This window comes from Callorhinus ursinus, unplaced genomic scaffold (assembly GCF_003265705.2).
Source record: "Callorhinus ursinus isolate GAN/ISIS: 27379988/994484 unplaced genomic scaffold, GSC_fseal_2.0 scaffold62, whole genome shotgun sequence".
Classification (NCBI taxonomy): domain Eukaryota; kingdom Metazoa; phylum Chordata; class Mammalia; order Carnivora; family Otariidae; genus Callorhinus; species Callorhinus ursinus.
Window position 1 is genome coordinate 1974759 of NW_027397124.1, and position 15675 is coordinate 1990433.

The following is a 15675-nucleotide window of genomic DNA, read 5'->3' on the forward strand; positions in this document are numbered from 1 at the left end:
CACCAACTTAAGAACACAGACTGCAGTGATGTCTTCATTAGGATGAGCCCCTCAGGCTTCTAGCTTCTCTGGTTATGGAAAGTTCAAATGCAGTTTGTTGTAGATATTGCAACACACCTAATATTTAATGCAAGAAAATCAACATGAGTACCATGTTCATAATAATATACATTCATCAAGTACTCTCCGGAAGCATTTTAGCCCCATTTTGATTCTCATTTTATGTTACCTCAGGGCATAAGGCTAGGCAGGATTTTTTTTTTTACTTTATTAAAATACTGAGTTTATTTCACATGTATATTTTTGTCTCCCCACCATTTCCATTTTTCTGACCACCACTACTACTATGTCCTATCATAACATTCCATACGTACTTAAAACCAAGCAAAGGGTGGAGTTCCATCTTTAAAAACTAAACAGGCATTTTGGACAACACATTCTTGGCAATGGAACCTGGACAACATTTATCAGACACGGTAGGGAAAGTTCTCACTCTGCATTATAAAAAGGACAGCCAGATATCAACTGTTACAGAAATGAAATAAGACAGAAAATTTTAACAAAATGTTTAAACTATTTTCTTAAAGAGACTTCCTCCACTGCCAGAGATCTTGAATAGCCTCTTGGTCAGTCATCCAGAAGCAATTCTTCACATAATTGATGAACTTGGCTTTGCGAAGAGAACCACCTTTTTTTTTTTTTTAATATTTTACCTATTTATTCATGAAAGTCAGAGAGAGAGAGAGAGAGAGAGAGGCAGAGGGAGAAACAGGCTCCCCGCCCAGCAGGGAGCCCAATGCAGGACTCGATCCCAGGACCCCGGGATCACGACCCGAGCCGAAGGCAGACGCTCAACCATCTGAGCCACCCAGGAGCCCCGAGAACCACCTTTTTCTATACTTGCTTGCATTTTTGCTTTAATGTCTTCTACAGAACTAGGTCCTTTTGGTGTTTTGGGCGTCTTTTCCTGTTTTTTGAAAGATTCTTGACCTTCTGTTCTTGGTGTTGATGGTTTTGAGTCTTTTCCATTCTGGTTTGATTTTTGTGCATTTTTGGCTAGCGTATCTTGTATAGATTTCTTTATTGGAGCCTTTTCTTCAGCTTCCTCATCATCAAAATCATCATCGTCATCTTCATCATCATCAGCAGCAGCAGCAAGTTTTACTTTTTTCTGTGGAACCTTGCTACCATTTCCAGGGGCAGAATGTTTTCCAGATATACTAAGGTGGTTCACGTCTCTTCCTCTTCATCTTCTGACTCTGCATCTTCCTCCACAGCTACTCAGTGCTGTCCACTAATATGCACAGGCCCTGAACCACATTTCAACCATAAGACAACAGGTGGTGTTATTTCAAAGCCCCCAAGAGAAACCGTTGGCTGTACAGACATTTTCAAAGTTGCCAGTGTGACTTTAATTGGACTGCCTTCATAATTCATTGCCTCTGCTTCAACAATGTGCAATTCATCCTTTGCACCAGCTCCTAAACTGACCGTTCTTGAAGATAACTGGTGCTCATTTTCATCATTATCCACCTTAAAGTGATAATCCTTGTCAGCCTTTAGTTCACAACCGAAAAGATAGTTCTGGGGCCTCAGGGGGCTCATGTCCATGTCCATCGACTCTTCCATGGGGTGGTGGCACGCACTTAGGTGGAAGAGAAGGAGGACGGAGTTAAACGACTACTGTTCCACACAACAGCCATGCAGGATGGAATCACACCAGGGAAGTAGGCAGGATTTTTAAGCACATTCTCTTTAAGCAGAAAGTAAAGTGAGGCTCAGCAAGATGGAGGTCCCGCAGTAAAGGCAGAGCCATGTCTAGAACATGGGTCTCCTGATTATTAGGCTCCTGCTCTTTGCCCTCCAGCACACTTCACAGAGCTAGAGGCACATCCTGTAAACCCTCAGGAAGAGCCCATCCTGGATTTACCCTTCTTGAACCCTGCCTCATTCTTCAGGAAAGGTAGGATAATGTTGAGTCTCGGAGCACAGAGAAGAAACAATGTCCTGATCAAGATTCCCAGCAACAAACTGTTCAATGTTTCTAGCTGATGTAAAATGCGGCAGGGAAAGTGAACTCTCTCTCTCCTTGCAGGTACAAGCTGAAAATGATACTGAATGCATGATATCAACTGCTATGGACTCACCCTGGCTGCCTTTTTGTTGACTCATGAAAGGATTCGTACTTTGAAGTATGACAGGCATGATACCGTCAGTAGCACTCTTGTGAAAATACCAAATGCTGCATCCTTCAAGTAAGCCCAATATGACATGCTTGGAGCTAAATCTCTGACCCTGTGTGACTAAAACAGAATTTCAAAGCCACTCACATGTCTTGCATCTTGTCATTTTTCTTTCTTTTGGTTCTACCCTTTCCTAGATTGGAATGAATTTAATCTTTGTATTAGTTTCATCCAGCCAGAAATGTGAAAGTAATTCATCTCCTTAAGATGATAAAGACAATCAGCTTTGTAGAAAAGAGTGAGAAAATCTACCATTCTAGAAAATTAATCTTCACTCCTCTCAAAAAGTAGGCAGAAAAGTAAAAATCCTAATCACAAAGTATTGCTAGCTCAAAGCATACAGACAATGAATGAATGTCTTAAAACAAAGTGGGCATGGGCCAGGTATGAGGGTAGGGGGTCAGTTTCTAGACCCAGGTCAGTCCCTAATTAGCTGTCACAGGGTAGTTGAGACGTGGACCTCTAGCAAGTGATAGCAGATTGAATCCCAACTCTGAACTAACCAGCTATGAAACCTTGAGCAAATTTCCTAACCTTTCAGTCTCAATTTCTTCTCCTATAAAATAGGAAGAATGATACAAAGATTTAAAAAGATAATACAAGTCAAGTAATTAGCACAGCACTTGGCCCAAAGTTAACACACAGTAAATTCTACTATGTCCATGATCTGCATGACCTGGGCAAGAGACTACACCTCTCCAAGACTGTTTCCTTATCTGTAAAATGAAGATGGGGAGCAAATGACTCCACGATTCTAAACTAGAGAGGAAAATAAATAAGTAAAGGTTGTGGAATCTTCATCGGTGCTTTGGAGAATGCCCCTCTCCACAAACCTTTAAAGTGCACCTCTCCATACTGCCTAATATGCCTCAGTCCATGCTTGGTCAGGGTGTCTTCAAAATCTTGCAGGCAGTGCAGCTAATAAATCTTAGTCTGGAATGAAAGTCCACATGTGTGGGTTTTGTCCATCAGGCTCGAAATGGTAATTGGGTCTGAGACACAAGAAGAAGAAATCCAAAGAGATGAGGTTGCAGATATCCAAAGAAATCAAGAGCAGTAATTTAAGCTAATACTGTAACAGGTAACAGCTTAGATTATAAATTGCTCCTTTGTCTCCCCACCCTTGTAACAGTGAGTGCACTTTTTCCAGTTTTCCTTCCCAGACCTAGGACGAGCCCCTTAGGCTTCTAGTTTCTCTGACTGTGGAAAGTTAAAACACCATTTGCTGTATATCCTAGAACACTTCACACTTAATAAAGAAAATCACCAGGAGTGGCTAAGTTCATAATTGCATATGTTCATGTAGTACTTTTTGGATTATTAAGCATTTTGGCCTCACTTTGATCTTTAAGGATATAAGGCCACAGCTAAAGCCATTCATCTTAAGAGATAAGGAAAAAGACTAAATATATCACATTGTTAAACAGACTACAATTAGCCATCATTTATTTTGGTTTAGGTTTTTTTCTTTCTTTTGTTATGCCTTAAAACCTTTCTTAAGTCTCATTTTCAGGATTTCACCCTACCTGCTACCTCTCAAGTTAAACACAAACAAAACCAAAAAGTTTCATATCCACTCTACTTTCATTATTACAAGTCTTGGTCTTTCTCTACTTCCCTTCTGTTCTTCTCATGCAATAAATACACATGATGTACTCTGACTCCAAAGTCCTTAAATTGCTGGCTTCACTCATTCATTCAGACAAACATAGAGTGCAACCCCAGGACTAGTAAATGTGTGATGGCTAGTCAAGCAACAATGGAAAGTTTCCATGTGTCAATTACTGGCTGTAATTCAGGGTAAAGGCACTTAGGTTACATCAGCAAACAAAATGAAGTGGTTCTATTGAAATTTACAAACTAGTAGGTAAATATGGCTATTATTATATATGTACATACTTATAACATAGAGGTGAAATGGAAGAAACAGTAATTCAGAGAATGTATACTAGGACTACTGATGGGTAATAGGAGAGATGTTAAAGGGGGCCGTCAGGAAGGCCTCACTGAAAAGATGAGGCATTAACCAAGACTGAAGGCAGTTGAGTTACCCAAGAGGAAACACAGAGAAAAACATTCCAGGCAGAGGGACAGAGCAAAGGCCCTGGGGTGAGAGCATGTCAGGTGTATTCAAGGAAGAGCAGTGAAGGAGGCCAGTGTGGCTAGAGTGAGCTAGCAAGGTGAGTGGGGAAGGTAGGCAGATCACACAGGGCCCTGAAGTCCATTGTAAAGCTTTTACTTAATATGAAATAAGCAGTCACATATTAAAGTTTTTAAAAGGATCTCACCATGGCTGCTATGTTTGTTTGAGAAGAGACTATAGTAGACAAAGGTGGAAGCAAGAATATCAGTTAGGTGGCTTAGCTGAGACGAGCAGCAGGAGAGGTTTTGAGAAGTGGTTGGATTCTGGACTTTTTTGAAGGTTGACAAGCCACTCTTTCCTAGCAGACTGGATATAGGATGATGGAAAAATTGGGTTGTCAAAGAAGACAGCTGAGCTACAAAGAATGAAATTGCTAGCAACTATTCTGAGGCAAAACTCTAAAGTGACACTTCGGTACAGATGTTACAGGCATTCTATCCTGATTTACTTGGTCTCATCAAATCTGAACTTTTCTTTAAGTCCACCCCTCTTTCTCTCCTCCCACAGCAATAATCTAATCAGGGAAGGCCAGTCTATTGAAGATACATGATGCTTCTTCTCAGAGAAACTGTGGCTATGACTGTAAAAACAGACACCCTCTTCCAGAAAGCAACCCCAGGACTAGTAAATGTGTGATGGCTAGTCAAGCGACAAGGGAAAGTTTCCATGTGTCAATTACTGGCTGTATGACTTTAGGCAAGTCATTTTTCCTCTCTCTGCCTCATTCTTTTGTATTACAGTAAGGATAATATCGTCCAAGGGCTACTGTGAATACCAAGTGAGCGAACGGGTATCCAGCAGTCAGAGCGGCATTTAGCACAGAGTAAACAATACGTAAGGGTTGCAAGTATTACTATCATTGTCGTTAAGTCTTTTTGTTAATTCTCAACCTCGGAATAATTGTACGAGAAATAATACCTAGGGAGTTGATGAGTCTAATATACATTTCCAAAAACGTGAATAACCTAACACTAAGGTACACTGAGTACAAAGACAGGGCAAGTTGCTGGTAAGTGTCATGGACGCCTAACTGCCCTAACTCAGTCACTGAAATACTACAGGACAAATATTACCCACTGTGTGTTCTGGGCAGGGAAAACATGGATTCAAACCTCGTATCTCTGTGATTTTAAGAAACTGACCTATCACAGAAGCCCCATGAACTTCTCTGAACCTTTCAATTCCAGTTGTTTGAGATGTCTCTAAGGATAAAGATGGTACTTGACCACTTCGGCTTTTGTGATATACTCAAGGATGCTTCAGCTATAGTTTTTAAATGTTTACTAATCATCTATCAATATAATTCAGAAGTTAAAATCTATACCTATTTCTATATGCTATTTAACTTAAACAAGTCTGTTCCCTTCTCCCAGCTTCTGATACTGAACGAATTGCTACGGAAAATGCCCCTGAACAACAACAGACTTAACCAGCGAGGGATTCTCAACCCTACCTGCATCTTCGAATTACCTGGAGAACTTTAAACATATTAATGCCAAGGCCCAGTCCTAGATTTCTGGTGTAACTGAAACCAATATTAAGAACCACAGAGAGGTAAATCCTAGCAGTATTATTTATTGAATTTTGGGAGACAGAGAGAATATTGTTTAAATAGTGAATTAGCATTTCTGGGTTTAAACTAGCATCATCATATGAACTGAGTTCTGGGATAAGAAGACACTAGGAACCTAGATTAGAAACCTTTTTAACCTGCCCTAGAGTCTCTTAAGCTATCCTGAACTTCCAAAACAAGAGTTGGTGGTCTTCCAAATGTTTTCTCAAAGCTGACTTGATGACCAAAACTGAGATTTCTTTCAAATGAAATAACACACAATACTATTCTATTTTTCCCTGGCAAAATCCTTCTAAGACTTAGTGCCAAATACCTGGTAATAATTACCGCCCCCCCCCCCCCAGTTTCCTTGCTATAGTCAATAATAGTATGCAGCTTGGCATTAAGAAACATGAATTTTCCTTTTGTCTGTATTTTTCTAATTCATTATATAAAACATAAAGCCTCTTCCCAATATTAGTGCACAACATGGAGAAATTACTTCCAAATGTTTTTGCCTATCAGCATTGTATAAGACTGGGTAATGGCTTTCTATAATAAACTCATTCATTCCTTTAAAATATAATACTCATTAAATCCTTACTACAGGGACGCCTGGGTGGCTCAGATGGTTAAGTATCTGCCTTCAGCTCAGGTCATGATCCCAGGGTCCTGGGATTGAGCCCCACATCGGGCTCCTGGCTCAGCAGGGAGCCTGCTTCTCCCTCTCCCTCTGCCTTTCCCCCTGCTCATGCTCTCTCTCTGTGTCTCAAATAAATAAATAAATAAATCTTAAAAAAATAAAAAATAAATAAATCTTTACTATATGCTAGACATTTCCTTCAGCTGCTTAGACCATACCAGTGATCAAGACAGACCAGACCCTAATATCCTTCTAGATGCCTTTAAATGCATGAATTTAAAGTATAACTTTAAACTCAAAGACATCTAATGAGATTAAGATAATTTCTACACTAGAAATTCATGTGGAACCCTAATTTACTAAGTGCTTACTATAAACCAGATGTTATATTAGTCCCTTTAATATGTGGTATTCATTTAATAAAGTTGCTGTCCTGCAGAGACGACAGTACTATTTAAAAGAAATTAAAAGATGCCAAACAATGAGAAAATTCTTTCCTTTAGCACAGTTTAAATTTGGCTTTCCACACTAGAGGGAATTCTCCATCCTAAAGCTGTCAAGAATGACTTATGACAGAGTTGTGTCAATTCATTCACACAAGAAATTTTTTCACCTTAGTTCAACTACATCAACTGTGAGAAGATTTGGGAGTTAAAAAAAGAAAAATCACGTTGTCATAAAAATATATTTCCAATTTCACATTTTTTAGTTGAAATATGCAAACTCTGTTTCAAGCATGATGCATAAACTACCTATCCATATTAAGCCACATAGCTGAACGATAAATTAGTACTAACGAATATACTGTGAGACAAAATAAATCAATACACATTACTAGGTGCAGTGATCAGTCCTTTAACTTTACAAACACTACTCCAAACATCACTCAGCTCAATTAGAAATCCACAGGACTGTAATTCTGCCCCAAGCAAAAACTGGGTGACAACCCAAAGATGTCTCCAAACCATTCTGATAATAATTGAGTTTGTTGTTTTGTTGTGTTTTTTTTTTTTCAGGTGAAGCTATGTGATTCCAATCCTGCGCGCGCGCGCGCGCACACACACACACACACACACACACACACAAAATCCTTAGGAAACTGCCAATTGGGGTCAATTTGTAAGTTTCCGGGGAAAGCTGAGACCCGTCAACCCTGTTCCCCCAACTCCAGGTAGAGACTGATTCCAAAATGGGATTCACTCCTCATTTACGCCAAGGATCATCCATTCCCTTCGCCTTCTAAAGGACAAACGAGCTCACCCTTCCCGTGAATAACTTGGCTTGTGGCTACATTCACACAGTGCCTGGAACACAGGCTCTCCGGTCGCCCCCGCCCCAGCACTGGCCGCTCAAGTCTGGACAAGAGCCAGCTCTTGTCACCTCTCGACCTGCACCCCTCCGCCCCTGCGGTAACTCCCGAGCCGTCAGCCGGCAAAGTTTCCCCGCCGCTAGCTCGGGGGTACAAGCCAGGGGGCCTCTCGGGGTCTCCGGGACCCCGGAGCTCCCGGGGTTACGGGGACGAAGACCCGGTCGTGCCCTGATTACAGAAGCAGGCTGAGAAAGCCAAAGCAGCCTCGGCCATACAGACGCTGGGGGTGCAGAAAGAGCACCGCGGATGCAGGAGGGGTGTGGGGACGTCAGGAGCGGGCTCGGCGAGGTCGCCACCCCACGACCCGGACTCGCCCGCGCTCACCGTCGATGTTCTCCCGGTCGCTGATGTGCTGCAGGTTGCAGCCCGTGTCCTCGCGGCTCAGGTCCGTGTCGGGCCGGTAGGACTCCAGCCGGGAGTGGGCATTCCTCCGGAGCTTGGGGCTGGACGACACGCAGCACGAGGTAGTGTTCCCCATCTTCGGTGGCCCCCAGACTCCTGCTGCTCTCGCCTTCCTCCCCGTCCCCCGGAGCGGGGCGCAGGCGGGCGCGGGGCGCGGGCGGTGGGGGCGTGGAGGGGAGGCTCGCCCGCCCGCCCGCCGCCGCGGGAGGGGGCGGAAGCCGCAGCAGGCCCCCGGGTCAGCAGCGGCGGCGGCGGCGGGGCCTCGCCATGGGCGGCGGCGACGAGCGGGCGGCGGCCCCGGCTCCCCCTGTTCCCCTTCGGCCTCCGCGCTCGCCCGCCTCCGTTCGGCGGGCCTGTCCGCGGCGGAGGAGCGCTCGGGTCCGCGCGACTGCGGCCGCCGAGCCTAGCTCACCCCGCCGCGGCCATGGCGGGCGGCGCCGCGCAGGCCGCCTCCCCCCTCCCCGCGCTTCCCGGACGGCGCCCAGGTCCCCTGCGGCGGCGGCGGCCTCCGCAAGAGGTTCCGGTTCAAGCGGGGAAGCCGCGTGTCCGTGCGGGGCGGAACGGCGGGCGCGCGTGGGCACGACTCTGGGGCCCGGCGCTGCGAAGCCGGGTGCTGCCCGCGAGGATGCTCGGGCGCCCTCCCCCGCCGTCGGCGCCCGCCCCCCGCCGCAGCCCCCGCCCCGCCCCGTCGCAGCCCCCGCCCCGCCCCGCCCCGTCGCCGCCTCTTCCCTCTGCCCTGGAAGCAGATCGGCCGGCGAAGAGGGAGGTCCCGTGCCGGCGCGGCCCCGCGCAGAGTGTGGGGTCGAGGCCGGGGACTGCGCCTCACGCAGGCAGGCGTAGGAGCCACAGACCACGCGGTTGGAAGCTCGGCGTCTCGAGGCCCTTTCTCTCCCGCTCTCCGCGTCCTCCCCCGGGCCTAACGCTGGGACGAGAGGTGTGTGTGGCGGACCTACCCCGCCCTGGGGCCGGCGCGGTCCCCCGGGGACCGCGGAGAGGGCGGAGGGGGCGGGAGCGCAGCCGAGTAGCCTGAGGGAGGGCTGGGGGCACACGGTGGAGAAAGGGTGGGGATGCGGCCGCCTCCCTGGGGTGCGCGGAGGCTGTGTTTCTCCCACACCGCGGGGAGAGGGGATTCTTTTATTTTGAAAGTATTTAAAAGGAAACTGGGCCTTGATTTGGGACTTCTCGCTTCTGTTTTGAGTTTTTCCAGGACTTGATGGTGACCTTTAAGCCGTGAGATAAATCTGGGGGACCCCTGGGCTACATTAATGTGGAATTAGCTGCAGTGTTTTTTGAGTTTCTAGGAAATTAATGTGAAGTAGAGACAGATAACTAAACATCAGCAATCCTTTACTTTTCAGTGCTGTGGGGTTTTGTCTTGCTGAGATCAGCCTGATCTAAAGCATGTTAGCTAAGATAAAGGTATGTGAAAGTGCCTGGCTCACGAGAGATGTTCAGTAAATCGTGGGTTCCATTCCCTCCCGGCACCCCAGAAAGACCTTCTTGCCTAACGTGGCAGAAATAACCTTCCCACTCTTTTTCCAAATAGTCAGTGAAGGAGTCGTGAGAAGACTCAGGGAAAAAATGGCTTTGAACACAAAAAATATGGTGCAACCCTATTTATTTTATATCTGAGGAAACTGAAGTCGAGAAGGATGAAGTGCCTTGATTTGCCCGAGGTCCCAGTACTAGTTAGTGACAGATGCAAATACTAAAAGGGAAGAAAAGAAGTAAGGAAACTTAACACTTACATAGCATCAGCAACGTGTGGACATCTTGCTGAGGCTTTATAAACACTTATTTCGTTTAATTCTTGATACCTATCCTTTTTTACAACCTGTGCTGTCTGTCTTGCACTCATAAACATGAGTACATTTATTAGTCAATAATCAAAAAAGCCTCATGCTCTGAACTGGATTAATGCCATTTGTTGCAGTAAGTGGCACATGTCCTTGGAAAACAAATGGCAGCAAAGTGCTGATGTTGACAAGATGAGAAAGGAAATGTAAAAGGGAAGTTCCAAAGAATTGCAGCCCTGAAAAGGTGGGTAAATAGCAACAAGACAAAATAATCCTCATTTATTAAAGCAGTTCTGACTTTCTTGCTTCCCAGGAAGTTTGAATGGGACATAACTGCAAATCAGTGAATGTGTATATTCACGTTTTCGGGGCTACAGTGTGTGTGTAAGATGGATGAAAATTGGGACAGGGGTTATCATCTTGTCTGTTCTGATTGCTGTTTTGTAGTTGGGATACTATAAGCATCCAAATACTGAACCATAGGTGTATGGCATATCCACTTAGGTATATAAAATAATTTTCATTGTAGAATTAAATATTTATATCAGTGATATGCTTTGAAGGGTTTAAGAGGAGAGGCAGAATAGCTGTCTGCAAGCTTTGTGTGCTGGCGGGTCATCGGGCAGTGTTAACTGAAAAGAACGTCTGGAGGTGAGGGAAGACAAGACTGGGGTTCAGGGTAGCCACGGCCTCTTGCCAAAGGATGGACAGCCATTGGTCTGCAGGAGCTTTTCTGTCCCACACCTTCCTCATCCCCTCTTAGACATTCCTGCCATGTGACTTTTGGTCCACAGGGCCAGGACTAGTGCTAAAGCCTCCTCAGTGACTTTCCTGAGTGCCACGCCCCCCTGCCAGTCTTCACGCCCCACCACCAACACACACACACACACACACACACATGCACGCACTTCAAACTCTTCAGGCAAAGACACCCGCTTCTTGAAACGCAGTGACACTTTAGGAGAGGTTGCAGAAGCAAAGTGATGCCAAGATGAAAATGAAATGTGTTATTTATTAAACACTTGCTGGAAGCCATGCCCTGTACTAAGTATTTTTTACATCTAAGCCTATGCTGTTTCCCACATTTTACAGATAAAGACACTTTAATTCTGATGATTAAACCTAAGATCACTACTGAGAAAAGGCCTAAGTGGAGATATTAACCTTGGTTCTGACTGCTAAGTCCATGAGGTCCGCTCCCAGCTGTATCACCCAAACACCTCCAGATATCACTGAACAAGAAGGGAACAAAGAAGCAGATTAGAATAATGAGAGAAGAAATCTGCAAAAGTTTTGAGTGGGAAAGAGTCTAGTGTTTCTTCTCTCCTTTTTTCTATTCTCTTTTTGAAGGAAGCTGGCAGTGACTGCTTAGGACTAGTTCTGGACTTCAAGAAGAGAGGGGATCCTTATTTCTTTGGGCCCCACCCTTCGGACCAGAGTAAGTAGACAGGCAAGAGGGTTGAAGAGAAGCATATGCAGAAATGTGCATTTAGCCACAATGTCTTTGACATTGCATCACTTGGGAATCTAAATGCAAGGACACTTCATAAATAGAGTAAATCTAGCCCAGGATTGGGGCCAGAGGGAGAGAGAGAAGGTGAGCACTGCAGCCCAAGGCCCCCGTCCTCAAATCCTTCAGCCTTTTGAGAGAACATCAACCTGGATATACTCATAACCCACCCTACTCTTTACGTAGAAAGAATCATTTGGGTATTTTTTTTCCTTCACCTTTCTCTGTAATTACTGTTTAAGATTTTGGTCATTGTGGAACGCCTGGGTGGCTCAGTCGGTTAAGCATCTGCCTTCAGCTCAGGTCATGATCCCAGGGTCCTGGAATCAAGTCCTGCATCGCTTCTCCCTCTGCCACTCCACCTGCTTGTGTTCTCTCTCTGGCATATAAATAAATTAAAAAAATCTTTAAAAAATTTTTTGGTCATTGTGAAGAGGTGAATATTTTCAAATTTTTTTTAGCAGTAGTAGCTTTTTTTTAACAACATTTTTCAGTGGACCCACAATATTTAACACATATGATTGATATTAGTATTAACCTTTAAGATCTACTTATAAAAAACAAACTATTGAGTATAAGCTACCTTAATTGAATCAGGTAGATCATAATTATAGTCTTACTTCAGTCACATTTATATCCATGAAATATGAATCACCCCCTAGAGTACAGAAAACACTGAGCCAAGTTAATGCAGGGCCTGGACTTTTGGTCAAAAGAAGGAAAATGGATAGAGTCTGGGGGGGAAAAACCTTCCCAGAGTATATCTGCCCTTTTCTTATCACTGGTAACCAGTTTCCTGTGTTAGTCAACATTTGTAAGCAGTAATGGAAAAACCAAGACCCTTTGTTGTACCACCAACACTCTTCCTGTCACCATTTTATTTTCCAATGACCTCCCCTCCAAATAAGGCCTCCATCTAGTACTTGAAGCTAGGCAGTCCAAAATGTGACCAGCTATTGGGGAAGTATTTACTTTGATAGCCACTTGACCTTCATTTATTGAGAAAACATTTCTTAAAAGTGTGCTGAGCCAGGCACCTTAGGGATACAAGAATGGATAAGATTTAGTTCTCACCCCTGAGAAGCTCATCATCTGGTAAGCTAAACAGTCAAAAGATCAGGTGTAGAATATGTCCAGCAATGTGAATGATTGTAGTCACTTAGTGGTAAAATCTGAAGACCACCAAGACTGCTACCTATAATTAAAAACCTTTCTTGCCTATGGATACATCTAAAATTCCAGGGAGATTTACTCCTATGAAGTAAACAATTATATCCAGAGATTGTCTGAATGAAAATTCCCACAAGCAATTAAAGATGATGGCTAGTGGATTTAAACACTGATGCCAAGTCCCTTGAACTAGAGTAACTGCCAGAAACAATGTGTTGAGAAGGATTCTGAGGTCATATTCCAGCCCAACAGAGAAATTGAATGCCGCCATAAGGAAAGAGGAAGTGGAGAAGGTGGCACTGGTGTCATGTATTTCCTATCCATGAGTAAAAGTTTTGTTTATGGAACAAATACTGAAGCCAGGGATAGCCATAGTCTCTGGGTTCTGGGCGAAGGTCCACATAGAAGCTGATTTATCTACCATGCGACTGAGAATTCACCACCCGTCCCCAGGCTAACCAGCCTTAAGAAGTCTAATCTCTCTCTTGCCCTTTCCAAACTTATCTGCTTTATCCCTCCATGCTCACCAACAATAGAAATGGTAGAGGTATGTGCAGTCTCTGAGAACTAGGATGTGCTTTTGATAAGGCAAATCCCAGCATCTCACAGGGTCAGACTGGGAGAGGCTGTTACTTCTCTACCCGGTGTCAGTCCTCCCATCTTCCTTTTAATGGAGCCCTCCATTTTGTGGGGACCAGCAGTACGCCTGCCTCGGAGGTGACAGCTGGCCATGTGACTTAAGTTTAGCCAATGATATGTGAGTGGAGTCTTACAGGAAAGCCCTCTGAAGGTGTTTCCTCTTCTCTGCTTCTTGGAATGTGGACATGATGGCTGGAATTCTAGTGTGCACTTTGGAATACCAGCTGACCTTGAAGTTGAAAGCCATCTACAGCCATGTCCTTGTATGCTTGTTTTACATGAAAGAAATAAACTACGTTGTATAAGCCACTGTTATTTTGAATTACCAAGTAATATGCAGCCAAATCCGATCCTGATTTGGCAAGGATTTTATGTTATCCTTTGGTAGAGTCTTATGTCTCTGTGTCAGCAGCTTTCACTGATTGGCCCTGAGATAATGGGGTCTCTGACCTAGTACTGTGCAGTCATCTTATATACTTGGCTCCCCATAGCAAAATCCAGGCTGGAATGGGAAAATGCAGTAGGCAGGTTCTGGAGTCAAGATTGGATTTTGTGGCAAAAAGAAGTGGTTTCTCCAAAAGACAGATTAGTCCCCATGGAAATTAAAAGAAGTAAATGCCTGGGGCGCCTGGGTGGCTCAGTCGTTGAGCGTCTGCCTTCGGCTCAGGTCATGATCCCAGGGTCCTGGGATCGAGCCCCGCATCAGGCTCCCTGCTCCGCGGGAAGCCTGCTTCTCCCTCTCCCACTCCCCCTGCTTGTGTTCCCTCTCTCGCTGTGTCTCTCTCTGTCAAATAAATAAATAAAATCTTTAAAAAAAAAAGAAAAGTAAATGCCTGGTGAATTATTTTAATATAGCACTCCTTCAATATTCCCAGAACTGGAACCAAAGGTTCCTGTGAGCAGGAAACTCTATGAACACACCGTGGTATTTATGCTGAATATCTACCTGACCCAGGACATTGATTCTTTCCTGTCAAAAAGATGTTTTGTATTGTTTTGTTTTGTTTTGTTTTCTGGACCTCTCTTCATGACTCCTCCATTGACTATTTGGAAAAAGGGTAGAAAGTTGGTTTCTGCCACCTTGCATTCTTCTGAACACAGGCAAAAAGTCTTTCCAGTCTAAAATGGTTGGCATTGGCGGCATTGGTGGGGGATTTATTGAATGTCTCCCGTGAGCCAGGCACTTTCACTTACCTTTATGTTAGTTAACTGACCTCAGTTCAGACCCTGTTCCCAACATGACAAAACCCAGCAGCATTTTATTTTATTTATTTTATTTTATTTTATTTTATTTATTTGAGAGAGAAAGAGAGAGAGCACGAGAGGGAAGAGGGTCAGAGGGAGAAGCAGACTCCCTGCCGAGCAGGGAGTCCGATGTGGGACTCGATCCCGGGACTCCAGGATCATGACCCGAGCCGAAGGCAGTCGCTTAACCAACTGAGCCACCCAGGCGCCCCCCAGCAGCATTTTAAAAGTGAAATAAGGATAGTTGATGAATTGCGTTAATTTATTGCCTCTACCTCGCATTTTTAACCTCCAAGGTACTCCAAACACTCTACAGCTATAATTCAACATTCAAATAGCTCTGGGGTCCCCAGGAGCAGCCACGTAGATCCTACTGAAGCAGGCAATCCTGTCACTCCCCTGCTTAAGATTTGTCAATAGCCTCTCACTGCCTGTAGGATAAAATTTCCACTCTGCCTGACATTCAAGCCCACCTTTTCTCCAGCTGATCAGAACTGCTCAGAATGCACCATACGGCCTGCCATGCCATTCCCGTCTAGCTTTACTTGTGTGACCCCATCCCCTAAACACCCTTCCTCCTCCACTGCCCAGGTCCACGTTTTTTATCCTCAGCCTTCAAGGCCCAGCACAAGCACTGTTTTTTCTTAGTCCCTCTGCTGGAAATCATAAACTCACAGATTTTATCAAAACCACTCATCTCTTCCTACTTGTTTTTATGAATTAATTTGTTTTATTTTGCCTACTAAACTCTAACTCCGAAAGGGCACCACTGTTTGCTTCCCTGATTGTTCTTTGTGGCCCTTTGCCACAGTGCCTGGCATGTAGGATGAGCTCAGGGACTATTTGTTACCTGAGTAAGAGTTGTGGCAAGTACCTAAACATGCTCCCTCCCTTTTTAATCCTGGTCGTGTCTGTCCATTCTTTATTCTCAGCAGGAGACGAACAGACTGAACAGGGGCAGGG

General features: G+C 44.7%; 1 protein-coding gene and 1 pseudogene across 3 annotated transcripts in view; both read right to left on the minus strand.

Annotated features, from left to right (window-relative positions):
* Positions 1 to 15675, minus strand: part of CCNY (cyclin Y) — a 304247-nt gene that overhangs the window by 222250 nt on the left and 66322 nt on the right. The window contains exon 1 of one of the 3 annotated variants that reach the window (XM_025885880.2): positions 8275 to 8732. The exons of 1 other annotated variant lie outside the window; for it this stretch is intronic. In XM_025885880.2, coding sequence (XP_025741665.1) covers positions 8275 to 8428 — 154 coding nt within the window. In that variant the 5' untranslated portion in view covers positions 8429 to 8732. Of the gene's footprint in view, positions 1 to 8274; positions 8733 to 15675 lie in introns of those variants that run through there. One more of the 3 variants, XM_025885879.2, reaches the window with a different exon arrangement.
* On the minus strand, positions 239 to 1869 carry LOC112834418 (nucleophosmin-like; annotated as a pseudogene).